The sequence below is a fragment of the Narcine bancroftii genome, chromosome 4 (genome assembly GCF_036971445.1).
Source record: "Narcine bancroftii isolate sNarBan1 chromosome 4, sNarBan1.hap1, whole genome shotgun sequence".
Taxonomy (NCBI): domain Eukaryota; kingdom Metazoa; phylum Chordata; class Chondrichthyes; order Torpediniformes; family Narcinidae; genus Narcine; species Narcine bancroftii.
Window position 1 is genome coordinate 4,286,170 of NC_091472.1, and position 27,884 is coordinate 4,314,053.

General features: G+C 50.7%; 2 protein-coding genes across 5 annotated transcripts in view; one reads left to right on the top strand and one right to left on the bottom strand.

Moving 5' to 3' along the window:
* Nucleotides 1-4,616: 4,616 nt before the first annotated feature.
* The window catches only part of LOC138760298 (peptide chain release factor 1-like, mitochondrial), a 57,529-nt gene continuing 34,261 nt past the window's right edge, over nt 4,617-27,884 (top strand). For 2 of the 4 annotated variants that reach the window (XM_069930687.1, XM_069930685.1), the window contains exons 1-4: nt 4,668-4,751; nt 9,165-9,609; nt 12,192-12,271; nt 19,201-19,384. In XM_069930687.1, the coding sequence (XP_069786788.1) occupies nt 9,231-9,609; nt 12,192-12,271; nt 19,201-19,384 (643 nt within the window). In that variant the 5' untranslated portion in view covers nt 4,668-4,751; nt 9,165-9,230. Of the gene's footprint in view, nt 4,752-9,164; nt 9,610-12,191; nt 12,272-19,200; nt 19,385-27,884 lie in introns of those variants that run through there. The other 2 variants (XM_069930689.1, XM_069930688.1) reach the window with 2 other exon arrangements.
* LOC138762333 (uncharacterized) lies at nt 4,657-7,321 on the bottom strand. Its single transcript, XM_069936107.1, has 2 exons — nt 7,063-7,321; nt 4,657-6,440 (listed from the first exon to the last, which is right to left on the bottom strand). The coding sequence occupies exons 1-2, from the start codon at nt 7,319-7,321 to the stop codon at nt 4,657-4,659; spliced, it is 2,043 nt and encodes a 680-aa protein (XP_069792208.1).

A 27,884-nucleotide genomic window follows, 5' to 3' on the forward strand; every position in this document is an offset into this window, starting at 1 on the left:
ATACATCCCTCAAGGTCACCGCACAGGTTGATAGGATAGTTAAGAAGGGGGATTGAGTTCAGGAGTCAAGAGGTCATGTTGCAAGTCTACAAATCTCTGGTGAGACCCAAGTTTCTCTGCAGAATGAATCTGTTGCAATGAACACCTGTAGATTATGGGCTCCAGTCTAAAGTTCAAGTTTATTGCCAGAGAACATACACGACATCACATATAATCTTGAGATTCTTTTTCCAGTAGTAGCAGAATTTCTACTTATCGGTCTGCAAAATAAAAATGTACTCGAAAAGATAGGAGTACAGAAATATAAACAAATTGAGCAATGCAGAAAATAAATATTCAGTAATCAATAAAGTACACATGTAAGAGTCGTTAAATGAGTCCCCTGATTGAGTTTGTTGTTGGGGAGTCTGATGGTGGAGGGGGAGAAGCTGTTCCTGAACCTGGTGGCGTGAGTCCTGTGGCCCCTACACGTCTTTCCTGATGGCAGCAACAAGAACAGAGCCTGTGCTGGGTGGAGTGGGGTCCTTGATGATCGTTGCTGCTCTCCGACGGCAGCGTTCCCCATAGATGTTCTCGATAATGAGGAAAGTTTTGCCTGTGTTGTCTTGGTCTGTGTCCTCTGTCTTTTGCAGGCCTTTCAGCTTAGAGGTATTGGTGCCCCCATACCAGACCATGATAAAGCCGGTCAGCACACTTTCCACCACACCTCTGTAAAACTGTCTAGGATTCTCAAAGTCATACCAAACCTCCGCAAACTCGTGAGGAAGAAGAGGCGCTGACGTGCTTTCTTCATGATGACGTTCTCTGTGTTGGGTCCAGGAAAGGTCCTCCGAGATAGTGACTCCCAGGAATTTAAATTTGCTCCCCCCCTCCATCTCTGATCCCCAATGATCACTAGATTGTAAACCTCTGTTTTTTCCTTCATAAAGTCCACAATCAGCTACTAGGTTTTGTTGGCATTGAGTGCGAGGTGGTACTATGTACACCATTCAGCCAAGCCTTCAATCTCACTCCTTCATGTCTATTTCTTACTCCTCATGATAAAGGGTAACCCATTTAAGTCAAGTTTATTGTCTTCTGATTGTACAAGTAACAGGGTTTTCTGGTCCTTGGTGCAGACACACATTCAGACATTACATATGCAGGACAAGTATTTCATCTATGCAAATAAATAGATAAATCAATGTTGTTTCATGAATATAGGGGTCTCGGAGGGTCAGTGTGAGCGGTTCCTTTGGTCGTTCACCATTCTCACTGCCCGTGGGGAAGAAGCTGTTCCTCAGCCTGGTGGCGCTGGCTCTGATCCTCCTGGATCTCTTCCCCGATGGGAGAGTTGAAAGATTCTGGGTGCAGGGTGAATGGATCCTCAATGATTTTCCATGCCTTCTTCAGACAACGATCCCAGTAGTTCATGCTGATGATGGGGAGAGGAGACTCCACTGATCCGCTCTGCCGCTCTTATGGACCTGTGGATTGACCTCCAATCCATTTCTCTGCAGCGACCGTACCGCACGGAGATGCAGCTGGGCCAGGACGCTCTCGATAAAGGTCCAGAGCCCTGCCCGCTTCAGTCTTCTCAGGAAGACTACCCTCCCCCTCCCCTCCCTTCCCCCCCTCCCCCTCCCTTCCCCCCTCCCTTCCCTTCCCCCCCTCTCTTCCTCCCCTCCCCCTCCCCTCCTCTCTCCCTTGCCCCTCCCCCCCTTACCCCTCCCCCTCCCCCCTTGCCCCTCACCTCCCCCCCCATCCCCATTGCCCCTCCCCCTCTCTTCTCTGCATCGTCGTCTGCAAATGAATGACAGTCGGTGTTGGAGCTGGACCTGTGCATGGAGCCGCGGGTCCTTAACCAGATATTCCTTGATGGGGGGGATGGGGGGGGAGATGGGGGAGGGTAGATGGGGGGAGGGATGGGGGGGAGATGGGGAGGGAGATGGGGGGGAATGGGGGGGGAGATGGGGAGGGAGATGGGGGGGATAGATGGGGGGAGGGATGGGGGGATGGGGGGGATGAGGGGGGGGATGAGGGGGGAGATGGGGAGGGAGATGGGGAGGGAGATGGGGGGGAGATGGGGGATGGGGGGAGATGGGGGGTAGATGGGGGGAGGGATGGGGGGAGGATGAGGGGGGGAGATGGGAGGGAGATGGGGAGGGAGATGGGGGGATGGGGGGGGGAGATGGGGGGGTAGATGGGGGGAGGGATGGGGGGGTAGATGGGGGAGGGATGGGGGGATGGGGGGAGATGGGGAGGGAGATGGGGGGGAGATGGGGGGGGAGATGGGGAAGGAGATGGGGGGTATGGGGGGGGTAGATGGGGGGGAGGGATGGGGGGGATGGGGGGGATGAGGGGGATGAGGGGGGGATGAGGGGGGAGATGGGGAGGGAGATGGGGGGGGAGATGGGGGGGATGGGGGGGAGATGGGGGGAGGGATGGGGGGAGGGATGGGGGGATGGGGGGATGAGGGGGGAGATGGGGAGGGAGATGGGGAGGGAGATGGGGGGGAGATGGGGAGGGAGATGGGGGGATGGGGGATGGGGGGATGGGGGGGTAGATGGGGGGAGGATGGGGGGATGGGGGGGATGAGGGGGGGATGAGGGGGGAGATGGGGGGATGGGGGGGAGATGGGGGGGGAGATGGGGGGGAGATGGGGGGATTGGGGGGAGATGGGGGGAGGGATGGGGGGAGGGATGGGGGGATGGGGGGGATGAGGGGGGGGATGAGGGGGGAGATGGGGAGGGAGATGGGGGGGAGATGGGGAGGGAGATGGGGGGATGGGGGGAGATGGGGGGGATGGGGGGGAGATGAGGGGGGAGATGGGGAGGGAGATGGGGGGGAGATGGGGGGAGAGATGGGGGATGGGGGGGGAGATGGGGGGGTAGATGGGGGGAGGATGGGGGGGATGGGGGGGATGAGGGGGGGATGAGGGGGGAGGTGTGGGGGAGATGGGGGGGGAGATGGGGGGAGGGATGGGGGGGTAGATGGGGGGAGGGATGGGGGGGATGGGGGGGAGATGGGGAGGGAGATGGGGGGGAATGGGGGGGAGATGGGGGGGGAGATGGGGAGGGAGATGGGGGGGTAGATGGGGGAGGGATGGGGGGGATGGGGGGGATGAGGGGGGAGATGGGGGGGATGGGGGGGAGATGGGGGGGAGATGGGGGGAGATGGGGGGAGGGATGGGGGGATGGGGGGGACGAGGGGGGGATGAGGGGGGAGATGGGGGGGATGGGGGGGGGGGAGATGGGGGGGAATGGGGGGGAGATGGGGGGGGAGATTGGGAGGGAGATGGGGGGGTAGATGGGGGGAGGGATGGGGGGGATGGGGGGATGAGGGGGGGATGAGGGGGGAGATGGGGAGGGAGATGGGGAGGGAGATGGGGGGGAATGGGGGGGTAGATGGGGGGAGGGATGGGGGGGCGGGGGGGAGATGGGGGGAGGGATGGGGGGGTAGATGGGGGGAGGGATGGGGGGATGGGGGGAGATGGGGAGGGAGATGGGGAGGGAGATGGGGAGGGAGATGGGGGGAATGGGGGGGTAGATGGGGGGAGGGATGGGGGGATGGGGGGGAGATGGGGGGAGGGATGGGGGGGTAGATGGGGGGAGGGATGGGGGGATGGGGGGAGATGGGGAGGGAGATGGGGAGGGAGATGGGGGAATGGGGGGGTAGATGGGGGGAGGGATGGGGGGGATGGGGGGGATGGGGGGGAGATGGGGGGAGGGATGGGGGGGATGGGGGGGAGATGGGGGGATGGGGGGTAGATGGGGGGAGGGATGGGGGGGATGGGGGGGAGATGGGGAGGGAGATGGGGAGGGAGATGGGGGGAATGGGGGTGTAGATGGGGGGAGGGATGGGGGGGATGGGGGGGGATGGGGGGGGATGGGGGGGAGATGGAGGGGATGAGGGGGGGGATGAGGGGGGGATGAGGGGGGGAGATGGGGGGATGAGGGGGGGGATGAGGGGGGGATGAGGGGGGGGATGGGGGGGTAGATGGGGGGGGAGATGGGGAGGAGGTGGGGGGGGAGATGGGGGGGTAGATGGGGGGGGGATGGGGGGGATGGGGGGGAGATGGAGGGGATGAGGGGGGGATGAGGGGGGGATGAGGGGGGGAGATGGGGGGATGAGGGGGGGGATGAGGGGGGGATGAGGGGGGGGATGGGGGGGTAGATGGGGGGGGAGATGGGGAGGAGGTGGGGGGGGGAGATGGGGGGGGTAGATGGGGGGGGGATGGGGGGGGATGAGGGGGGGATGGGGGGGAGATGGGGGGGTAGATGGGGGGGGGGATGGGGGGATGGGGGGATGGGGGGGGATGGGGGGATGGGGGGGGGATGGGGGGGTAGATGGGGGGGGGGTGGGGGGGAGTGTGGGGGGGGGATGGGGGGTGGGGGGGGGATGGGGGGATGGGGGGGTATGGGGGGATGGGGGGGGGGATGGGGGGATGGGGGGGGGATGGGGGGATGGGGGGGGGGATGGGGGGGGTCACAGGCCAGACGATGCAGGGAGAGACGGCGCTGGAGGACATGGACCAACTCGGAGCCCGACTGGAGCCTCTCGGCCGTTTCCCAGCTGCGAGGACAAGAGACCCATGGCGGACCTGCTACCCAGGGTGCACCGCGCGCCGGAAACTGCCCCGAGAGCAGCCTCTGGGCGGGGCCTATCGCGGCCTACTCATCCCCAGGCTTTCCCGCTCGGACGGCGCCGGCTCGGGGGGGTTTGGCGGCCGCGATCTCCATTCGCCGCCCTGTCCTCGGATTTTCCTACCGGTGAGGGAGCGTCGGGGGAGGGAGCGCCGCCTGAGAGTCGGGGGAGGGAGCTCCGCCTGAGAGACGGGGAGGGAGCTCCGCCTGAGAGACGGGGGAGGGAGCTCCCGCCTGAGAGTCGGGGGAGGGAGCTCCGCCTGAGAGTCGGGGGAGGGAGCTCCGCCTGAGAGTCGGGGGAGGGAGCTCCGCCTGAGAGTCGGGGGAGGGAGCTCCGCCTGAGAGTCGGGGGAGGGAGCTCCGCCTGAGAGTCGGGGGAGGGAGCTCCGCCTGAGAGTCGGGGGAGGGAGCTCCGCCTGAGAGTCGGGGGAGGGAGCTCCGCCTGAGAGTCGGGGGGAGGGAGCTCCGCCTGAGAGTCGGGGGAGGGAGCTCCGCCTGAGAGTCGGGGGAGGGAGCTCCGCCTGAGAGTCGGGGGAGGGAGCTCCGCCTGAGAGTCGGGGGGAGGGAGCTCCGCCTGAGAGTCGGGGGAGGGAGCTCCGCCTGAGAGTCGGGGGAGGGAGCTCCGCCTGAGAGTCGGGGGAGGGAGCTCCGCCTGAGAGTCGGGGGAGGGAGCTCCGCCTGAGAGTCGGGGGGGAGGGAGCACCGCCTGAGAGACGGGGGGAGGGAGCTTCGCCTGAGAGACGGGGGGGGGGGGGGGGAGCTCCGCCTGAGAGTCGGGGGGAGGGAGCTCCGCCTGAGAGTCGGGTGAGGGAGCCTCCGCCTGAGAGTCGGGGGAGGGAGCTCCGCCTGAGAGTCGGGGGAGGGAGCTCCGCCTGAGAGACGGGGGAGGGAGCTTCGCCTGAGAGACGGGGGGGGGGGGGGGGGAGCTCCGCCTGAGAGTCGGGGGAGGGAGCTCCGCCTGAGAGTCGGGGAGGGAGCTCCGCCTGAGAGTCGGGGGAGGGAGCTCCGCCTGAGAGTCGGGGGAGGGAGCTCCGCCTGAGAGTCGGGGGAGGGAGCTCCGCCTGAGAGTCGGGGGAGGGAGCTCCGCCTGAGAGTCGGGGGAGGGAGCTCCGCCTGAGAGACGGGGGAGGGAGCTTCGCCTGAGAGACGGGGGGGGGGGGGGGAGCTCCGCCTGAGAGTCGGGGGAGGAGCCTCCGCCTGAGAGTCGGGGGAGGGAGCTCCGCCTGAGAGTCGGGGGAGGGAGCTCCGCCTGAGAGTCGGGGGAGGGAGCTCGCCTGAGAGTCGGGGGAGGGAGCTCCGCCTGAGAGACGGGGGAGGGAGCTTCGCCTGAGAGACGGGGGGGGGGGGGGGGGGGAGCTCCGCCTGAGAGTCGGGGGAGGGAGCTCCGCCTGAGAGTCGGGGGAGGGAGCTCCGCCTGAGAGTCGGGGGGAGGGAGCTCCGCCTGAGAGTCGGGGGAGGGAGCTCCGCCTGAGAGTCGGGGGAGGGAGCTCCGCCTGAGAGACGGGGGAGAGGGAGCTTCGCTGAGAGACGGGGGGGGGAGGGGGGGAGCTCCGCCTGAGAGTCCGGGGGAGGGAGCTCCGCCTGAGAGTCGGGGGAGGGAGCTCCGCCTGAGAGTCGGGGGGGAGGGAGCTCCGCCTGAGCGTCGGGGGAGGGAGCTCCGCCTGAGCGTCGGGGGAGGGAGCTCCGCCTGAGACACGGGGAGGGAGCTCCGCCTGAGAGTCGCGGGAGGGAGCTCCGCCTGAGTGTTGGGGGAGGGAGCTCTGCCTGAGAGTCGGGGGAGGGAGCTCCGCCTGAGAGTCGGGGAGGGAGCTCCGCCTGAGACATGGGGAGGGAACGTCGGGGGAGGGAGCGTCGGGGGGGGAGAGGGAGGGTTGGGGATGGAGCGCCTCTTGAGAGGGAGAGTTGGGGAGGGAGGGAGATTGAGGGGTTGAGGGAGGGATGATCAAGGGAGGAACAGTTCTTATTTAGCATCAGTTCGTCAAATTGCTTGAAATAGCCCTGGAGGGAGGTTTGTACAGAGCTCTTCTTACATCGGATTTATGCTTTGGATACCAGATAAATAACCATGATCCAACTTAAAATGGCAGATGGCATTCTCCTTCCTTGAGCCAACGAACGGCTGAATCCATACCTAGTCCATTGGGAACTACAAATTGTCTGTATGTCGGATGTTGGTCACCCAGGGACTGCCTGTACTGAAGTTCACCAAAGTGGTGGGCGTGTGATGGACACTGACTGGACTGTCAGGATTGCGAACTGGGGACTCCTCATTGAAATCTCATCCTTCAGTGTAGGCAGTGCCAAATGCTCTATGCGATGTGCCTTTACATACGTGGCCAAGGTCAAGGCAGATGTGACAAGTCCCTCGACCAACGGCGGGGTGGGGCGGGGATAGAGGCAACAAGATGTCACAGTCAGGTTTTGGTTTCTTGCATACTTCTGGTTGTTCCCCGTGGTAGGACAAGAGGGCACAACTTCAGGATTGAAGGGCGCCCAATTGCAACTGAGATGCGGAGGAATTTCTTCAGCCAGAGAGCGGGGGAATTTGCTGCCACGGTGGGTGGGGGCGGGGTTGCTGCGGAGGTTCGGTCGTCAGGTGTATTTATGGCAGAGATTGATAGGTGAGCGAAACACGAAAGTCTGCAGACGCTGGGATTGTAGTAAAAACATACAGAAATGCTGGAGGATTTCAGCATCTATAAAAAGCAATGATGTGTCGCTGACGTTTCGGGCCTGAGCCCTTCTTCAAGGAATAAACTGAATGAGCCAGAAGCAGGAAATCTCAGAACGGGGGAGGAATCCAGACGATCAAAAGGTGTTATTTGGATATGATAAGGGACAAAGTGAGAATTTATCATATCTGTGCAAAAGGAGACAGAGCTAGGGGAAGGGGGAAGGTGTTTTAATTAAAGCAAGAGAACTCGATGTTAATGCCCTCCTAAATGGTCAGGATATCAAAGGTTATGGGGAGAAGGCAGGGGAGTGGGGATAAGTGGGAAAAAGGATCAGCTCATGATGGCAGAGCAGACTTGATGGGCTGAATGGCCTACTTCTCTATCTTATAGTCTATGGTGGTAACTATTTAGGGAACAAATATAACAATGAGAGGTTACCAGGAAAATTGACGAGGGTAGGGTGGAGGATGTTGTCTATATGGACTTCAGTAAGGCCTTTCACAAGGTCCCACAAGGAAGGTTAGTTAGGAAGGTTCAATCGTTAAGTGTGAATGTGGAAGTCGTAAAATGGATTCAACAGTGGGTGGATGGGAGATGCCAGAGAGTGGTGGTGGAGAACTGTGGGTTGGAGGCCGGTGGCTAGTGATGGGCCTCAAGGATCTGCACTGGGTCCATTGTTTGTCATATACATTAATGATCTAGATGAAGGGGTGGTAAATTGGATTTGTAAGTATGTAAATGATACTAAGATCGGTGGCGAGGGGGATAGTGAGGAAGGTTTTCAAATCTTGCAGAGAGAATTGGGCAAGTTAGAGAGTGGGCTGAAAGTTGGCCTATGGAGTTTAATGCTGACAAGTGTGAGGTGCTACATTTTGGTCGGACTAATCAAAATAGGACATACATGGTGAATGGTCGGGCGTTAAAGAATGCAATTGAACAGAGAGATCTAGAATAATGGTCCACAGTTCCCTGAGGGTAGTGAAAGAAGCCTTTGGAATTCTGGCCTTTATAAATCAGAGCATAGAGTAGAAGAGTTGGGAGGACGTGTTAAAATTGTACAAGGCATTGGTGAGACCAAATTTGGAATCTTGTGTTCTGTTCTGGTCACCAAATTATAGGAAGGATGTGAGCAAAATAGAGAGAGAACAGAGAAAATTCACCAGAATGAGACCTGGGGTTCAGCACCTAAGTTAGAGAGAAAGGTTAAACAAGTTAGGTCTTTATTCCTTGGAGCGTAGAAGGCTGAGGGGGGATTTGATAGAGGTCTTTAAAATTTTGAGGAGTATAGATAGAGTAGATGTGATAGACTTTTTCCATTGAGGTTGGGGAGATTCAAACTAGAGGACATGAGCTGAGAGTTAGGGGGAAAATGTTGAGGTGCAACCTCAGAGAATGAGGTCTGTGTGGAACGAGCTTCCAGTGGAGGTGATGGAGGCAGGGACAATATTATCTTCCAAGAAAAAATTGGAGAGGTATATGGATGGAAAGGGTATGGAGGGTTATGGGCAGAGTGCAGGTCAGTGGGACTAGGAGAGTATAAGAATTTTGGCCCGGATTGGGAGGGCTGCGATGGCCTGATTCCGTGCTGTATTTGTTATATGTACATTGATGGGAATGTATGGATATATAACTGAGATGGGTGTGAAAAGACATTGAATGTTTTTTTAAAAATAATTGATTGTGAATGAAGTCTATTTTTGGAAAGAAAAACACCCTCTCCTACCGAGCTACACCTTTGCCCTAATTGCATGCAAATTCAGGCACATATGTTGAGCATCCAATTCCAGATTCAGAGCTAGGCGTGGTTGAAGAGGTGTGTTGCTGTGATAGTGAGCCGTGGGTTAGTCTGTACTCTGTCTGGCAGGGGGAAGCTGTGGTGGATCGAATTCCTCCAGACCCAACAAGGCTGTACATCCAGAGTGGGGAAGCCATGTTCCCCGTGGGACGGACGTTCCTGGGCATCGCCCGTGCATGCCTGGAGGCAGGTGTCTGGCGTGCGAGGAGGCCCTTCCACCTGAAGACTGGGTTCTGCCGCCCACCCCGCATTGACCCGTCGCGACCCCTCAGCGGCAGCGCCCCCAGCACCGGGGAGGCATTCGGCCAGAGCTCGCTGCGGAGGCACCTGGCGCAGCTAGAGCAGGAGTACGCGGAGTCGCTGGAGCGGCTGGACCAGGGCCCGCAGGCGGAAGGAGAGGAAGGGGTCAGATCACTGCAGAGGCGTGTGAGCGAGCTGGCGCCAGTGGTGAGTGGGCTATTGCAGCTCAGGAACAAGGAGCAGGAGCTGCGGGAGATCGAGGCCTTGCTGAGAGGTGAGGGCTTGTCATCGCTCAGGCCCGGGGAGTAAACAGCATGGAAACAAGGCCCTTAGCCCAACTATTCCCCCCTGAGCTGAACCCATCACCCACATCAGCCTCATATATCCTTTTGAACCTTTCAGGTTCAATTTACCCATTAACAACATCTTTTCTAGATTATTTTATTGTCATGTAATTAATACAGATTGTGTAATATTACACGAAATTGTCATAAGGCAGACAGAGAGTCACCATTATTGTGGCTCGGTGCCCCTTGCAGTATGAGAGTGGAGCCCCTTTCACATTTGCATGTGGTCCCAGGAGTTAATGGCCAATTGGCCTAAAAAGGGCCTTGTGTGAAAGCAAAATCTTCAAACCCTGGCATGAGAAAAGGATATCTCCCACTAGGGATTGACGACCTCGACCCCTAGTACAATCCCCGGCATTTGAAGATGTCGGCGTTTCAATCAGGCAAGGGTAGAACGGGCAATTGCATTCTGGGATAGAAGTGACCCAAGCTTTTGCATGAGTGCAGGAACATGAAGGAAGAAAAAAATAAAATGAAGGTATAAACATTGCTGTGGGAAAGTTGCAGTGGGGGAGAGAGAGGAAATAAATAGCAATAGCGGACAATTCTTAAATAGCTTTAGCACATAATTTATAAAGACCGTGTAAAAGTGATGGTGGACCTGACTTCCCAGAATACCAAGCGGCAGAGAAACCCCTTCATGAGTGCTCTGTGCTTACAGCCGTGCATATAGCTCTTTTTCTGCTGTATGGAATTCTGGGAGGGCAGGTCCGCCATCGCTTCTTCCCGCAGTATTTCTTTTATTGTGCGCTACCAACTTTCTCACGCTGTTTAAGAATTGTCCGCTATTGGTAGCACTTTCCCACGGTCCCTCATAAAGGTTGTCAGGGGCTGTAGGGGTCATACTGGGCTGTAGATACAGCTTAATTATGTTATAATTAGGCATGATTAATTTTGTTCAAAGATACAATCATAATACATTGATCAGGATTTAGGGTAGGTCATGACGTCACTCATAGAAGGTAGAACAGTCCTAACCCTGGGGATGGCTCCTTGCAAGTGTGAATGCGTGCAATATCCCAGTTAGGAGTGGTTAAGTGTGAACAGCAAAAACACCACTCTTATCCTGGGACACTGAACGGATGATTTAGTGGGACACAAGTGTAAAAGGGGCTAAAGGGAAGCAAAAGAGAGTCCCTTCAGAGTCACTGAGTGTCCATGGATTTTCCCGCAGCCACACAGACTCCTGATCGATCCATCGTCAGTGAAACACGAAAGTCTGGAGGAACTCAGCAGTTCTTGCAGCATCCACGGGAGGTGAAGATATGTATGCAACCTCTCGGGCCTGAGCCCTTTAAGATGACGCTGCGAAGCCTGCTGAGTTCCTGCAGCACTTCTGTGTTTTTACTCAAACCATCAAAGCCCCTTCGGGAACCCTTGCCCTCAGCCCCCCTCTCGAATCCTGATTCCGATACCTGGTTCCATGAGCCAGTCTTCAGCAGCCCGCTGCCTATGTGGGCCCCTCAGACCCTCGCTGGTGTGCCATCATGTTCATCGTCCTGCAAGGCCATCTCCTCAGCACCTCCTTCTCAACAGAGGGCTCTCTCCCCATTACTGGTACCCGGCGGCTGGTCCACTGCTCGCCTGGAATTCTCCGCTGCCTGGCACAGACCCCACAGTTGCAGGGTTTAGATTAAAAAAAAAACACTGTTTAAAGCCTAAATGGAGCATCAAGACCAGGCACTAGGACCCTGTGGAGCAGCCGTGTCTCCCCTTCCCTTGGGTCCGCACCAGTGGGAAGCGCTACGGTTACATCAGATCCACCATTTTTATCTTCCTTTTTTAATTGTCCCTGTCTCTACCACTTCATTTGGCCAGCTCATTCTGCATACCAACCACCCTCTGTGTGAAGAAGGCGCCCTCAGGCCTCCTTTTAAATTTCCTCACACCTTAAATCTCAGTTCTATAGTTTTAGACTCCCCGAACCTGGGGAAAAGACTATTCACGGGATGATTTTATAAACCTCTTTTTATGGTCATCCCGCCTATGCTTCAGGGAAAATTCCTGCCCTGAATAATTCAGGGTTACAACAGCCATTCAACATTGTCTTGGACTTGGATTTCTGTAGAAACTTCCTTCACTGCAGGACATCCAAAATGAATCCCAGCCTATGACATGCATTTGATGGGAGCCACTATAGCAACGTTATGCACAATGGCCACTGATCTTCCAGCAGCAAGTCCCCTGTCTGACCCCGGATCCTGGCCCACACTGCGGAACCCCAGCCCAACCCCGGTCTCCAGACTGCAGACCTTGTCTCCGGCCTCTCACTCTTGTTGGATCCCAGACCCCAGCTCCACTCTCTAGATTCCCAGACCCTGGCTCCACACTATGGACCCCAGCTCTCTCCCCCACACACTTCTCCGATACGCCCCCCCCCCCCCACCCTACATCCCAGTCTTTGGCTGGACTATAGACCCCGGTTCCACTCTCCGCATCCCCACACTCTGACTCTGACCCCCTCACGCTGGACCCCAGATCCAACGGGAGCATGGGTTCTGTGTTGCAGATGACGATGCTGATCTGAGGAGACTTGCAGAGAGCGAAGAAAATTCCTGTCGGGCAGCCATCCAAGACCTGCAGGCCAAGGTAGGAACATCTCCCATCTCTTGATGTGGAACAGTCAGAATTGCTAGAGAATTTGGGATGTGGGACAGAGGCAAAGGGTACACCTGTATTTCCTCACAGCGGAGGACAGGACAGGCATGGGGAATATATTTTAAAGGTAAAATTTTATTCACAGCACAGTAGAAGCCAATTCTGGCCATTTACGCCCAAATTAACCGACATCCCGGTCCGTTTTGGAAACTGGAGCACCCTGAGGAAATACGTGCAGACACAGGAAGAACGTCCATATTCCTTACAGGCAGCTGGTGCAGGATTCGCTGACATCACGAAATTCTGCAGGTTGAAGTGAAAACGCAAACCGCTGAAGAAACTCAGCAGGTGGAAGAGTGTCCTTTATGTAGCAAAGGTAAAGATACATAACTGACGTTTCGGGCTTGAGCCCTTCATCAAGGGGTGGAAGAATGTCGGCAGGCCCAACACCAGTAACATGATGAGTGTTTTCATTCAATTCTTCCATGGAGAGGACAGGTGTCAATTTGACAACTCCCTCCCATTGCCCTAATTGGTTGGAATGGAAAGCCATCTGTACATCTGGCCAATCCAGATCAAGAGGAGTCAGGGAAGGTGATAGGTGGGAGGAGATGACGGGGAAGGAGTCTGAGAAAGATGCTGCCTCAGGTAAGGAGAGAGGGAAGGAAGGGGCTGGACAGCTGAAGGGATGAGGGAAAGTGCACTGGGACTTTATAACGAATAGGAGCAGGAGTTGGCCATCCGGCTCATTGGGCCTCCTCCACCATTCAATAAGATCATGGCCGATCTAATCATCGACTCAACTCCACCAACCTCCCTTTTCCCTATATCCCTAAATTCCCTGACTATGTAGGAATCTATCCAACCTTATCCTCAGTACATTTACTGAGGTCGCCTCCTCTACTTCAATGGGCAGAGAATTCCACTGATGCACCACCCTCTGGGAAAAGCAGATTCTCCTTATCTCTGACCTCAATCTACTACCCTGAATCTTGAGACTATGTCCCCTAGTTCTGGTCTCCCCCACCAATGGGAACAGCTTACCTCCCTCTATCTTGTCTATGCTATTCATAATTTTATACTTTTCCATAAGATCCCCTTTCATTCTTCTAAATCAGGGTGGCCAAACTTTTTTCACTCTCTCCCTTATCCACCTATTACATAGACTATAGCACAAGCCCTTCAGCCCTCAATGTTGTACTGACCCATATATTCTATCAAAAAAAAGTACTAAACCCACCCTACCCCATAACCCTCCATTTTGCTTCCATCCATGTGCCTGTCTAAGATTCTCTTAAATGCCCCCAATGTTTCAGCCTCCACCACCATCCCCGGCAAAGCATTCCAGGCTCCCACAACTCTCTGTGGAAAATAAAAAGTACTCCTGATATCTCCCCTAAACTTCCCCCTTCCCTTTGTACACACGCCCTCAGGTGTTTGCCATTCCTGCCCTGGGAAACAGGTGCTGGCTGTCCACCCTATCTGTGCCTCTCATAATCTTGCAGACCTCGATCAAGGCTCCTCTCATCCTTCTTCGCTCCAAAGTGAAAAGTCCCAGCTCAGCTAACCTCGCCTCATAGGACTTATTTTAAATCCAGGCAACTTCCTGGTAAATCTCCTCTGCCCCCTCTCCACAGCTTCCCCATCCTTCCTGTAATGAGGTGACCAGAACTGAACACAATACTCTACGTGTGGTCTTACCAGAGGTTTGTAGAGTTGCAACATGACGTCTCTACTCTTGAACTCAATCCTCCTATTAATGAATCCCAGCATCCCATAGGCCTTCTTAACTATCCTATCAACCTATGTGGTGACTGTCACATTTGTGGCCCAAAATGTGAAGTTAATAAAACATTAAACACAAATTTTATCAGGTAAACTTCTCAGTGGCTTTATTCTCCCGTTTCCTTTGTTCTCCTGCTTGTGTTCTTAACTCTCTCTCATACCACGTGACTTCCGGTACATCTCATACATATTCATTATCATGACATCCCTCCTTTAATCAGAAATAAACTTTACCTTCACTTACCAATATCCCTCGGAAACTTACAAACATCGTAACTAATGGTAATACAATAACTCAACTACATAAAATTTACTTCCTATAGCACTCATACATGCACTTTATGATATAAGATTAAAATACTGTCCCAAAGTTCTTATTAAAACTATGGCACAAAGTCTTCGTATCGTTTGGGCGCTTTCCGGTTTCGTTTCGGCCTGCCTGCGATATTGTCGTCGCTTCTCGGTTGTTCACTCTCAGCGTCGGCAATACTGCTCGCCACAGCTTCGGGTGTTTCTGGCGCTCTAGTCACTTCATCAGGAGTGCTGGTAACTGCCTCTGGAACATCATCAGGTCTCTCAGTTTCAGCATCTCGTATTGGCCTTTCAACCTCTTCGCTCGATGTATCTCTGGACTGGTACCATTTTACACCTGATACATTTCTCTTATACAGGATTCCAGTCGGAGACTTGACTGTCACCATACTGCCACTTCTGGATACGACAGTATAGGGTTGATGGTAATAAGGTATGTCTAGCTTACCACCAGTTTCATGCCTCACTAGAACATTATCTCCTGGCATGATGTCTGAGTACTTGGCTCCACGTTTCGAATCTGTGTACAGCTTTGCTGCACCTTTCGTTTCAGCATCGTGGTCCCTCATCTCCTGGTCGTCTCGGATTTCCTTTATTTCTGGCATTTTTGTGCGGATTTTTCTCCCAAAAAATGCTTCTGCTGGACTTTTTCCAGTAGTTGCATGAGGCGTTGCCCGATAGACAACCACACAAGATAGCAATGCTTCTCGCCAATTTTGTCCTTCTGCGTGTGCAATTCTCAATCGTTTTTCAATGGACTGATTTTGTCTCTCTACTTCTCCGTTGGCTTGCGGCCATTTCGGAGTTACTTTATGATGGTGGATACCTGTGGTCCTCATGTATTCCGCAAATATCTCTGAAATGAATTGTGGACCATTGTCAGAGTATAATGTAACAGGTAATCCATATCTTGCGAATATCTCTGCTAACGCTTGTATTGTTTTTTCAGTGGTTGTGGACTTCAACATAGTACTCATAGTATCTGCTGTAGTAATCTATCACTACCATTATTGATTCACCCGTCGGTAAAGGTCCAAGAAAATCAACAGCTACGTCGATCCATGGTCCTGTCGGAAGTTGCGTACTCCGGATCGGTTCTGGCGGATTACTCCTACTTGTGATTTGACATCCGTGACAAGTTTTAACAAATTTCTCTGCGTCTTTATCACAACCTGGCCACCATACCTTGGTCCTGAGGTTTTGCTTGGTACCAACAATACCTAGGTGTCCTTCATGAGCTAAGGATACGATCTTCGGTCTCAATCTTTGCGGTATCACCAATCTGCAACCTCTTAATACACACTGTCCGATGCAACAAAGTTCGTCTCTAATGGGAATGTAAGCCTTGTGAGTACACTTGTCCCATTGTCCACTCTGTATGCATTCTCTTACTTCCATGAGTTCTGGATCACGTTCGGATTCTCTCTCGACTTTCTTTGTAGTCACAGCTTTCGGTGTCGACTGAATAGCTACGAAGCGTACAAAGCTCTCTGTTTCTGTTCCCAATTCTGACTTGGATTGTGGACCACCATCCTTCACCAATCTGGACAGCGGATCAGCAATGTTTGCTTTCCCTGCAATGTGGATTACTTTATATTTGTAGGGTTGTAGTCTGAGTACCCATCTCTCTATTCTGGCACATGGTTTGGATCTAGGTGCATAGATCACCTCTAATGGCTTATGATCTGTGATGAGTTCAAATTCAATGCCGTATAAATATGCATGGAACCTCTCACAGGCCCATACAAGTCCGAGTGCTTCTTTCTCTGTCTGAGAGTATCTTCTTTCCACATCTGATAAAGATCTGCTGGCATAGGCAATGATTCTTGGTCCTCCATCATGCATCTGGACCAACACGGCTCCTAAACCAACCTGGCTGGCATCCGCTATGACTTTGGTTGATGCCGCCGGATCGTAATATCCAAGAGTTTTTGCATCTGACAGGCTTTGCTTCAGCGCTGTGAACGCTTTCTTCTGCTCAGATCCAAAATGAAATGGTACACCTTTCCTGGTTAGTTTCCTTAGTGGTTCTGCCACTAGCGAAATTAGGAATGAACTTTGCACAAAAATTGACCAATCCCAGGAAACTCCTCACCTCTGTTGCGTTCTGAGGTGCACGTGCCTCTACAATAGCTTTCACCTTGGCCTCTGCAGGGTTTAGTCCTTTCCGTGTAAGTCTGTGTCCCATGAAGTCCATTTCTGACACACCAAACTGGCACTTGTTTCCATTCACGGTAAGGCCTGCCTCCTGTAGCCTAGATAGTACACGCCTCAACCGTTTGTCATGCTCTTCCTTCGTTGGTGCATGGACTATGATGTCGTCAGAAATGTTGGCAACTCCAGGAATGCCTTGAATCACTCGATGGATTTCATACTGGTAGATCTCCGAAGCTGCATTAATTCCAAATGATAGTCTCTTGTAACGATACAATCCACAGTGAGTCACAAATGTTGTCACATCTCGGGAACCTGGATCCAGCTCTAATTGATGATAGCCCCACTTCAGATCAATTTTTGAGAATACCTTGCTGGTAGTTAGTTCTTGAAGTATTTCCTCCACTGTTGGTATAGGGTGTCGTTCTCTAATTATAGCTTCATTGGCCATTCTCATGTCAACACATAGTCTTATGTCACCCTTTGGTTTGGGCACAATCACTACGGGACTGACCCATTGTGTCGAATGTTCCACCGGTTCAATAATGTCTTGTTCGATCAATTCTTTAATTTTGGCTTCGACTTTCCCACGAAGTCCAAACGGAGTTCGGCGCATTGGTTGTGCCTTGGGTTTAACCGTTTCATCTACCGCTAGCTTCAATTGTCGACCTTTCAGCTTTCCTACTCCTTGGAAGACTGCGGGGAATTCTTGCTTCATATCCTCGTATGACTAAATTGAATTGACACAAGCTCCAATATGAAGTATTGCCAGGTCTTGCGCTGTGCTTCTACTCAGCAATGGTTCTCCCCTCTCTTCTATGACCATAAACTCTGCTTCGGTGTACTTATCTCCAGCTTCAACAGTTGCAGTAAAACATCCAATGGTCTGCAATGGCTTGGTTGCTGTGTATGGATACAGTTTCTTGGAACACTTCTTTGAGGTACAGATGATCTTTTTTCTTTTCAACTTCTCCCATAAATGTCGATCAATCACATTATTGTCACTGCCTGAGTCTACAATGACCTGCACTGTCACTCCACCAATGATCACTGGGACCTTCTCATGATGTACTTCATTCAACGTAAATTGGTAACAACTCTGTTCCTCCTGGGTATCATCATCGTCACCGTCTATCTGGCGAATGGTATCTTTCTTTCCAGGATACTTTCCTTTCCCCCAGGCTTTGCCTTTGGAAGTTATACTCTTCCTCTTCTGGTCTGCATTGGACTTGCTTTTGCACTTCTTTGCAAAGTGGTCCTTACCTCCACACTTTCTGCAAACTTTGCCTTTGGCCGGGCAATATGGGTCTTTTCCAAAGTGACCTCGGTTTCCACATCGATAACACTCCACGTCCTGTGTCGACGTATATCTTGGCTGGTTATGGCGATGTGAGAGCCTCTTAATTTGCTGGCTTGAGTTGTCTTTCAGGGTCATGGTATGAAATTGCCCTTCAACAGCCTCTAACGCAGCAGCAATGGTTAAAGCATCGGTGAGTTCCAACTCACTCCCTCTTTCCAGTAGACGTCTTCTGAGTTTATCTGATCTGCAGTGCTGTACGACTTGATCCAGTAATTGGTTGTCCAAATCATCTGGCATGTAATTGCATCCAACAGCTAGCTGGCATAGTCTCGTCACGTACTGAGCAATTGTCTGGCCATCTTCTTGTCTCGTTCTCCGAAACAAATGGCGTTGAAATGTAGCATTCGGCGTCACTACATAGTGTGCATTTAATGCATCTACCGCTTTCTGGTACTCATCCCTTCTTCCAGTATTTAAAAGTGTCTTAAATGTTTCCCGAGCTGAGGGTCCTGCAGTGAAAAGAAGTAACGCCCTTCTCTGTGCTTTTTATTCAACTGTACCTGTATCTAGAAATAGGCCACGACTGTCGGCGTAGGATTCAAATTCTTCCAGCCATGCCTTCCACCTCACACTTACAGTGCTTGCATCACCCGTTGGGTCAAAATGATCAATTCCACTATGTGTTAGAAAGTCACCGTCTGCACCAGCCATGAGGAAATATTCCAGCCCCAAAAGTACTGAGACAAAGAGAAAATTCTTATCACCTTGAAGTTCTCTGTAATCCTCTGTAATCTTGTTTAGTCTTTAATTTTCTTCAAGCTTATCCCATCCTCGTCGCCAATGTCACATTTGTGGCCCGAAATCTGAAGTTAATAAAACATTAAACACAAATTTTATCAGGTAAACTTCTCAGTGGCTTTATTCTCCTGTTTCCTTTGTTCTCCTGCTTGTGTTCTTATCTCTCTCTCATACCACGTGATTTCCGGTACATCTCATACATATTCATTATCATGACAGTGACCTTGAGAGATTACCTGCTGTCTGTGGAACCGTGCTCCTCTTCCCACCCTTCCTCCCCTTACCCTCTTCCTCCCACCCTTCTTGTCCTCCACCCTCTTCCTGCCCCTTCTCACCCCACTACCATTTTGTTCGGGTGCCTGTCTACATTTTGCTCATCAGCTTGAATGAAACATCGGTTGTGCATCTTTATCTTTGAGATATAAAGGATGCTGTTTGACCTGCTGAGTTTCTCCAACATTCTGTTTTTACTTCAGTCATTGCATCTGCAGACTTTCGTGTTTCATTCCTCAGCTCAAGGTGACGGGACTGTAGTTGGAAGTCTCATCCCTCTCTCCCCCCTGGATTGCAGATTCTCTCGCTCCTGCTCCCCTCGGAAGGTGTGGACAATGACGAGCTGATCCTGGAGCTGACGGCGGGAGTCGGGGGGCAGGAGTCCATGTTGTTCACAGCGGAGATGTTCGAAATGTACCAGTGCTATGCGGCCTTTAAGCACTGGCACTTTGAAGTACTGGAGTACCGGAACAGCGAATTAGGTAGGAGCAAACGATGCCTCTCCTCCCGTCTCTGCCAGTCCCTGCTTCTCCCGGCCCGATTTCACACTTCAATGATCAGCAGCCCATTCGTCCGTGGAAGTCCCAGAATCTCCTCCTCGAAGCAAGCAAGAAGGGCTGCAAAATTGGAGCAAAATGCAACATGCTAGAAGAACTCAAAGGGTCGGACAGCATCCACATAGGCGAGAGATGCTGCAGCCCTTCATCAGGACTCCGTCCCTGGAAGGTGTCCGACCTGCTGAGTTTCTCCTGCATCTTGTGTGTTGCCCCATCTTCTCTCACTCACCCTATGTACGTGCATCTGTTGACACCCTTACCTCTGGTGAAAAGTCTCCGACCGTTCACCTGTCCATGCCCCATATATAACCACATGGGGCTTCTCGGTTGGTGTAGCGGTTAGCGCAACGCTCTTACAGCACCAGCGATCGGGACGGGCTCGAATCCTGTGTTAATTTTCCCTGTTTCTGCGTAGGTTTCCTCCCACCTTTTGAAATGTACCGAGGGTTGTAGGTCAATTCAGTGTAATTGGGCAACACAGACTCGTGGACTGAAATGATCCGTTACCGTGCTTAAAAAAAGATATATGGACCCCGTCTACTGCTCCCACTGCTTGGGAAAGGCAGACATCACTCTGTAGGACTCATTGCACCCCCAACACATTCTATTCTCCCATCAGGGGAGAAGGCCTAGAGTGTGAAAAGGCGCACCAACAGGATTGAAGATAGTTTCTTCCCTGCAGCCATCAGGCTCCTGAATGAACTCCACAGCAGGGCTCTCATGCTGCCCTTGGTCTTTCTTCTCATTGTAATCCTCAACTCTGTGCTATGTATGAATGTCATAGCTAACGTGTCAGTCAGAGTGCAGAAGAACCCTTTGCGTTGTACCAGATATTTTGTGACCCATAAATCGCAACTTGACACACACAGACACAGTGCGCACATGTACAATCACGCACACACTCTTGTACATAAATGAGAGGAAAGATTAAGGCCAGCAGAAGATCACTGACATGGGGTTTATTCAGGAGACTGATGGCTGCAGGGCAAGAAGCTGTCTTCAAGCCTGCCAGTGCGTGCTCTCTCAGTCTAGGGTCCTCTCACGCTTGCACACTCGCACATGTGCAGAAGCTGACTTTTGCACGTTCAATCGTACACACTCTCGTGATCTTGCACGCGCGCAGACACTCACATAATTAGAAAACAAATTGTGGATGCTGGAAATCTTAAATCAGGAAAAGCTAGAGTTATTCAGCTGGTCAGGCATTGTCCATGAAGAGTGAATCAGTGACTCTTTATCACTCTTCCTCACTCTACGGATGCTGCCTTCCCTGCTGAGTGTTTCCAGCATTTTCTGGTTCATTGAAGTACATTTTTCGAAGGCCTGGTGTGAAACCATAGAACTATCGAACACTACAGAACAGAAAACAGGACATTCAGCCCTTCTAGTCTGTGTCGAAAACAACATACCATTTGTCCCACTGACCTGCATCGATTCCATAACCATCCAGACCTCTCCCATCCATGTATCTATCCAGTTTATTCTTAAGAGTGAGCTCGTATTTACCACATCAGTTGGCAACTCATTCCACACTCCCACCACTCTCTGATGTTCCCCCTAAACCTTTCCCTTCCACCCTAAAGCCATATATTTATCTCTCCTAATCTAAGTAGAAAGAGCCAACTCACATTTACTCTGTCTGTCCCCCTCATAATTTTAAATACCTCGATCAAATCTCCCCTCATTCTTTGATACTCCAAGGAATAAAGTCCTAACCTGTTTAATCTTTACCTGTAACTCAGTTCCTGAAGATCCAGAAACATCCTAGTAAATCTTCTCTGCACTCTTTCAATCTTATTGATATCTTTCCTGTAGTTTGGCAACCAGAACTGCATACAATACTCCAAATTTATCTTCACCAATATCTTATACATCCTCACCATAACATCCCAACTTCTGTACTCAATACTTTGATTTATGAAGGCCAAGATGCCAAAAGCTTTCTTTGTAACCCTGTCTAACTGTGATGCCACTTTCTGGAAATTGTTTCTGAATTCCCAGATTCCTTTGTTCCTACCATTTACTGTGTATGTCCTACCTTGGTTTGTCCTTCCAAAATGCAACACCTCAGACTTGTCTGGATTAAACGCCATCTGTCATTTTCTGCCCCATTTTTCCAGCTGGTCCAGATTCCTCTGCAAACTTTGAAAACCTTCCTCACTGTCCTCAACGTCTCCAATCTTAGTGTCATCTGCAAACTTCCTGATCCTATTTACCACATTATCATCCAGATCATTGATATAGATGACAAACAACAATGTCCCAGAACTGTGTGTGGAGCCTAGAGAAATGGGGGAGATATTGAACAGTTTCTTTTCTTCGGTATTCACTAAGGAGAAGGATATTGGGAGATGTGAGATAAAAAAAGCAAATTGGGTAAATATGGGGAATATAGAGATTACAAAAGGTGTAGTTTTAAGGCTTTTGAAGAATATAAAGGTGGATAAGTCTCCGGGACCAGACGGGATCTTCCCCAGGACATTGAGAGAAGTGAAGGAGGAAATAGCAGAGGCTCTGGCGGTAATTTTCCAAATGTCATTAGATATGGGGATAGTGCCGGAGGATTGGCGCATTATGCATGTGGTTCCGTTATTTAAAAAGGGTTCAAGGAGGAAGCCTGGCAACTATCGGCCTGTAAGTTTGACATCTGTGGTAGGTAAATTAATGGAGAAAATTCTTAGAGATAGTACTTATAAACATCTGGTTAGACAGGGTCTGATCAGGAGCACTCAACATGGATTTGTGGGAGGAAGGTCATGTTTGACCAATCTGATTGAATTTTTTGAAGAGGTGACTAGGAATGTGGATGAGGGTAGCGCTGAGGATGTTGTCTATATGGACTTCAGTAAGGCCTTCGATAAGATCGAGTCCACGCTGCTGAAGATCCAGCTGCGCTGGGTGGGTCACGTCTCCAGAATGGAGGACCATCGCCTTCCCAAGATCGTGTTATATGGTGAGCTCTCCACTGGCCACCGTGACAGAGGTGCACCAAAGAAAAGGTACAAGGACTGCCTAAAGAAATCTCTTGGTGCCTGCCACATTGACCACCGCCAGTGGGCTGATATCGCCTCAAACCGTGCATCTTGGCGCCTCACAGTTTGGTGGGCAGCAACCTCCTTTGAAGAAGACCACAGAGCAAATTGGGTAAAAGGCAAAGGAGGAAAAACCCAACACCCAACCCCAACCAACCAATTTTCCCCTGCAGCCGCTGCAACCGTGTCTGCCTGCCCCGCATCGGACTTGTCAGCCACAAATGAGCCTGCAGCTGACGTGGACTTTTACCCCCTCCATAAATCTTCGTCCGCGAAGCCAAGCCAAAGAAGGCCTTCGATAAGGTACCACATGGAAGGTTAGTTAGGAAGGTGCAGTCTTTAGGTATAAATTTTAAGATAGTCAAATGGATTGAACATTGGCTGAAAGGGAGAGGCCAGAGAGTGGTAGTGGATAATTGTCTGTCAGGTTAGAGGCCGGTGACCAGTGGTGTGCCTCAAGGATCTGTATTGGGCCCATTGTTGTTCGTTATATAATTAATGATCTAGATGATGGGGTGGTGAATTGGATTAGTAAATATGCAGACGATACTAAGATAGGTGGAATAGTGGATAATGAAGAAGGTTTTCAAGGATTGCAGAGGGATTTGGGCTGCTTAGAAAAGTGGGCTGAAAAATGGCAGATGGAATTTAATGCTGATAAGTGTGAGGTGCTTCATTTTGGTAAGAAGAATCAGAACAGGACATACGTGGTAAATGGGAGAGCATTGAGGAATACAGAAGAGCAGAAAGATTTAGGAGTAACGGTACATCGTTCCCTGAAGGTAGAAACTCACGTGAATAGGGTGGTGAAGAAGGCTTTTAGTATGCTGGCCTTTATCAATCATTGCATGGAATATAGGAGTTGGGAGGTGATGTTGAGACTGTATAAGACGTTGGTGCGGCCTCATTTGGAGTTCTGTGTGCAGTTCTGGTCGCCTAATTATAGGAAGGATATAAACAGAGTGGAGAGAGTGCAGAGAAGGTTTACCAGAATGTTACCTGGGTTTAAGCATCTGGAGTATGGGGAGAGATTGGACAGATTAGGTCTTTATTCTTTGGAGCGTAGAAGGTTGAGAGGGGATTTGATAGAAGTATTTAAGATTATGAAAGGGATAGACAGAGTGGATGTGGATAGACTATTTCCGTTAAGAGGAGGAAAGATTAAAACAAGAGGACATGAGTTAAGAATTAAGGGGCAGAGGTTTAGAGGTAACATGAGGGGGAACTTCTTGACTCAGAGAGTGGTAGCCGTGTGGAATGAGCTTCCGGGAGAAATAGTGGTGGCGGAGTCGATTGTATTATTTAAGAAAAAGTTGGACAGGTATATGGATGAGAAGAAGATGGAGGGTTATGGGCATTGTGCAGGGAGGTGGGACTAGAGAGGGGTGTTTGGTTCGGTGCGGACTAGAAGGGCCTAATGGCCTGTTTCCGTGCTGTAATTGTAATGTTATATATGTTATGTTAACCGATCCCTGAGGCACACCACTCGTCACAGGCCTCCAGACTGAGAAGCATCATCCACCACCACTCTCTGTCTTCATCCATTCAGCCAATTTCAAATCCAGTTTACAACCTCTCCATGGATTCCTAGTGTTTGAACCTCTGAACTAACGTCCCATGTGGGACCTTGTCAAAGACCTTACTAAAGACCATGTAGACAACATCCAAAGCCTTTCTTTCATCTACTTTCTTGGAAACCTCCTTGAAGGTAAGATTAGTTACATACAACCTACCTCACACAAAGCCCTGCCGACTATCCTTAATCAACCTTAGGCTGTCCAAATACTTGTATACTGGATCTGTCAGAGTACCCTCCAATAATTTTCCTTCTACTGACGTCAGGTTCAATCGCCTGTAATTTCCTGGTTTATCTTTGGAGCCTTTTTTAAAGAACGGAACAACACGAGTTCCCTTCCAATCCTCCAGCATTCTCATCCATGGATAAGAATGTTTAAAATATCTTTGCCAGGGCCCCTGCAATTTCTACACTAGCCTGCCTCAAGGTCTGAGGGAATATCACATCAGGCCCAGGGGATTTATCTACCTTTATTCGCTGTAAGGCAGCAATCCCCTCCTCCTCTTTAATCTCTATATGTTCCATGACCCTTCAGTTTATTTCCCTTCCTTCCTTGTACACGATACCAGTTTCCTGAGTAAATACTGATGCAAAAAAATTCAATGGCGTTACTCTGCTCCTGTGGAGTGTCGCAGGATGTTCAACATTGAGGCTGAATGAATGCGTGTAATTATTGAACATTTTCCCTCTGTAGCGTGGAGGATGAGGCCAGAATGGATGGGACTAGATGTATCAGACCCACAGATGGAAAGATAATTCCAGAAACAAGGAGGGGTGAGGGATTTGAAGCTGTGATGATTAAAAAAATTTTTTTAAGGGCGGCATAGTCGGTATAGCGGTTAGCGCAATGCCTTTACTGCTCCAGCGATCGGGGCCGGGGTTCGAATCCCGCACTGTCTTTAAGGTGTCTGCTTGGGTTTTCCCCAGGGGCTCCGGTGTCTTCCCATCGTTTGAAAGGTACCGGGGGGTTGTAGGTTAATTGGATGTGAATTGGACGGCACAGACTCGTGGGCCGAAAGGGCCTATAACCGCTCTGTAGGTCTAAATTTAAATTAAAAAAATTAATTACGACAATGTCAAAGCAGATTCTGGCCTTTTAACTCACCGAAATGCTGGAGGAACTCAGCCGGTTTTTCAGCTTGTGCCTTGAAGAAGGACTCAGCCTCGCAATTTCGGCAACATATCTTTGTTTCCTATGGACTCTGAAAAGACCAGCCGTCTTCCTCCAGCATTTCAGTGAGTTTTTACTGCAATCACAGCGTCTGCGGACTTTATCATTCACTCCGGCCTTTTAAACCCATGCCACCCAATTGCACCCAAATTAACTTAAAGCCCCTGTACATTTTAAAGGGTGGGAGGAAACCAAAGCCCCTGGGGAAACCCCAGGCAGACATGGGGAGAACATACAAACTCCTTACAGATAGCACTGTATTCGAAACCCGGTCATTGGCGCTGTAATAGCATTGTGTTAAGTGCTACTCTAGCCATGCCACCCCAAAAACAGAATCGAATAGTACCACACTGGAACGGGCCCTTCGGCCCACGTTTCGGTGCTGACCACGAGGCATGGCAGAGCGATTAGACCCTTCAGCCCATTGAGTCTGCCCTGTCATTTGGGAGGCACTGTGAGCGTAGCGGTTAGAGTGATGCTGTTGCAGCACCAGTGATCGGGACCGGGTTCAAATCCCACGCTGTCTGTAAGGAGTTTGTATGTTCTCCCAGTGTCTGTGTCAGTTTTCCCCGAGAGCTCCTGTTTCCTCCCACCATTCAAAGTGTACTGGGGAAATGGTTACTTAAACAAAAGTTGCTTTTAATTATCTTTAAACATGAAAACAGGATCACACTTCAACTTATCACTATTGACTTAACTAACCTAACTTAACCCCCTTCTAATTCTAAACACACGTGTGTGTGTGTGTGTGTGTGTGTGTGTGTGTGTGTGTGTGTGTGTGTGTGTGTGTGTGTGTGTGTGTGTGTGTGTAAGTTCAGAAAAGTTCTTTGGTTCACAGTCCAATCTCACTTCTCAATCATCCAAGTTCACTGGTTGCAAGCAATTCTTATACTGTGGACAGAATTTAACATTTATAAAGTTCACTTGGCTTTGGTGCTTGAAAGGTAAATGGTTACCGCTCAGGAAGGTTCTTGTTGATTTTCAGAGAGAGATTTGTTGTTCGCTGGACACCAATAGCTGATTCCTTTTTAATCAGCCATTTCAGTGTCTTGCTGAAGAAACCTTTTTCTTTTAGATCACCACAGAGTTCCTTTTTGTTTCTCTTATTTCAAGTGAAACATTAGACAGCCAGTCCTCTCCTCTTGCATGAACCACAAGGGCTTTGACCAGGCTGAACTAAGCACCTACAACCTGTCTTCCAAATGGGGTTTTCCACAAGCATTGCCAGCTTGTCCTGTTCCAGTCCCAGCTGCTGAACTGTAGAACTGAATTCCCCCTCTCTCAGAGATTAAACCTGCTTGACTCTCTCTGTTTGCAAAACCACATGAACCTCCTAGAACAGCAAGTTCCACTTCAGACAGTCCGTGGCTCTGACAAGTTCTTTTGTCTGTTGCCTTTTTGTAAACGACAATCCATTAGTGAAGTCTCTTGGGCACTCTCCAAAGCTTTTGCAAAGGCTCTTGGCGCTGACATGTCTAGCATGAGCAGAGCTCCAGTATTTTAAATAAGATCTGTTTTAAAGTGTATGTGACCTACACTTAAAAAAAAAACTTGCCCCAATTTATCTCCCCAAAACATATCTATTTACAATACAAACACAACATAATCTGTCCCAGATGGCACAGGCTTGTGGGCCAAAAGGGTCTGTTACCGTGCTGTTTGTCTAAATTTAAAATTCCGTCATGGAAGATTTACTACCTTTATCAACCCCTTTTCCTGCCTTCTCTTCATAACCCTTGATTCCCTTCCCAATCAAGAATCTCTACCCTAAATATATCCATAGCCATGCCAAATTCATCTAAGACTCTGCTGTCTTCTCGTGATCCATATCCCTCCATATCTTGCATATTCATGTGACTAACTGGAAGGGTCTTAAACACTGCAATTGTACCTGCTTCCACCATTAACCCTAGCAGCCCATTACAGACACCCACCGCTCCCATAGAAACATGGCTCCCCCTCCCCCACCATTCATCTTAAGTGCATGTCCTCTTGTGTGAGAGACCTTTGGACTGGGATAAAGATTCTGACTGTCTACCCTTTTTACAATTTTATAAACTTCTGTCAGGTCTGTAAGATATTAATAAAATTGAAGGAGTGCATGGAAGTTGCCAGGACTTAAGGAACTGAGGTAAAAGGAAAAGGTTAAACAGGTTAGGACTTTACTCCCTGGATCGTAGATGAGGGAAAATTTGATAGAGGTATTTAAAATTATGAGGGGGATAGACAGAGTAAATGCATGTAGGCATTTTCCACTGAGTGTCAGTGAGATACAAACCAGAGGACGTGGGTTAAAGGTGAAAGGGGAGAAGTTCGGGGAGTATGTTAGAGGAAATTTCGTCATGCAGAGAGCAGTGGGAGTGTCGAACGAGCTGCCAGCTGAAGTGGTGAATGCGGGCTCAGTGTTAACATTTAAGAAAAATTTGGACAGTACATCAGTGGAAGAGTTATGTACTGGGTGCAAGTCAATGAGACGAGGCAGAATAATTGTTCGGCACAGACTAGAAGAGCAGAAGAGCTTGTTTTTGGTGCTGCAACATTCTATGGTCTTCCCTCTGCCTTCGACACTCCAGAGTTAAAAAGCTAGGCACTGCTTTACTGGAAGACGTTCTGCTGTGCTTGGTTCTCGTTGCTTTGCGTACATGT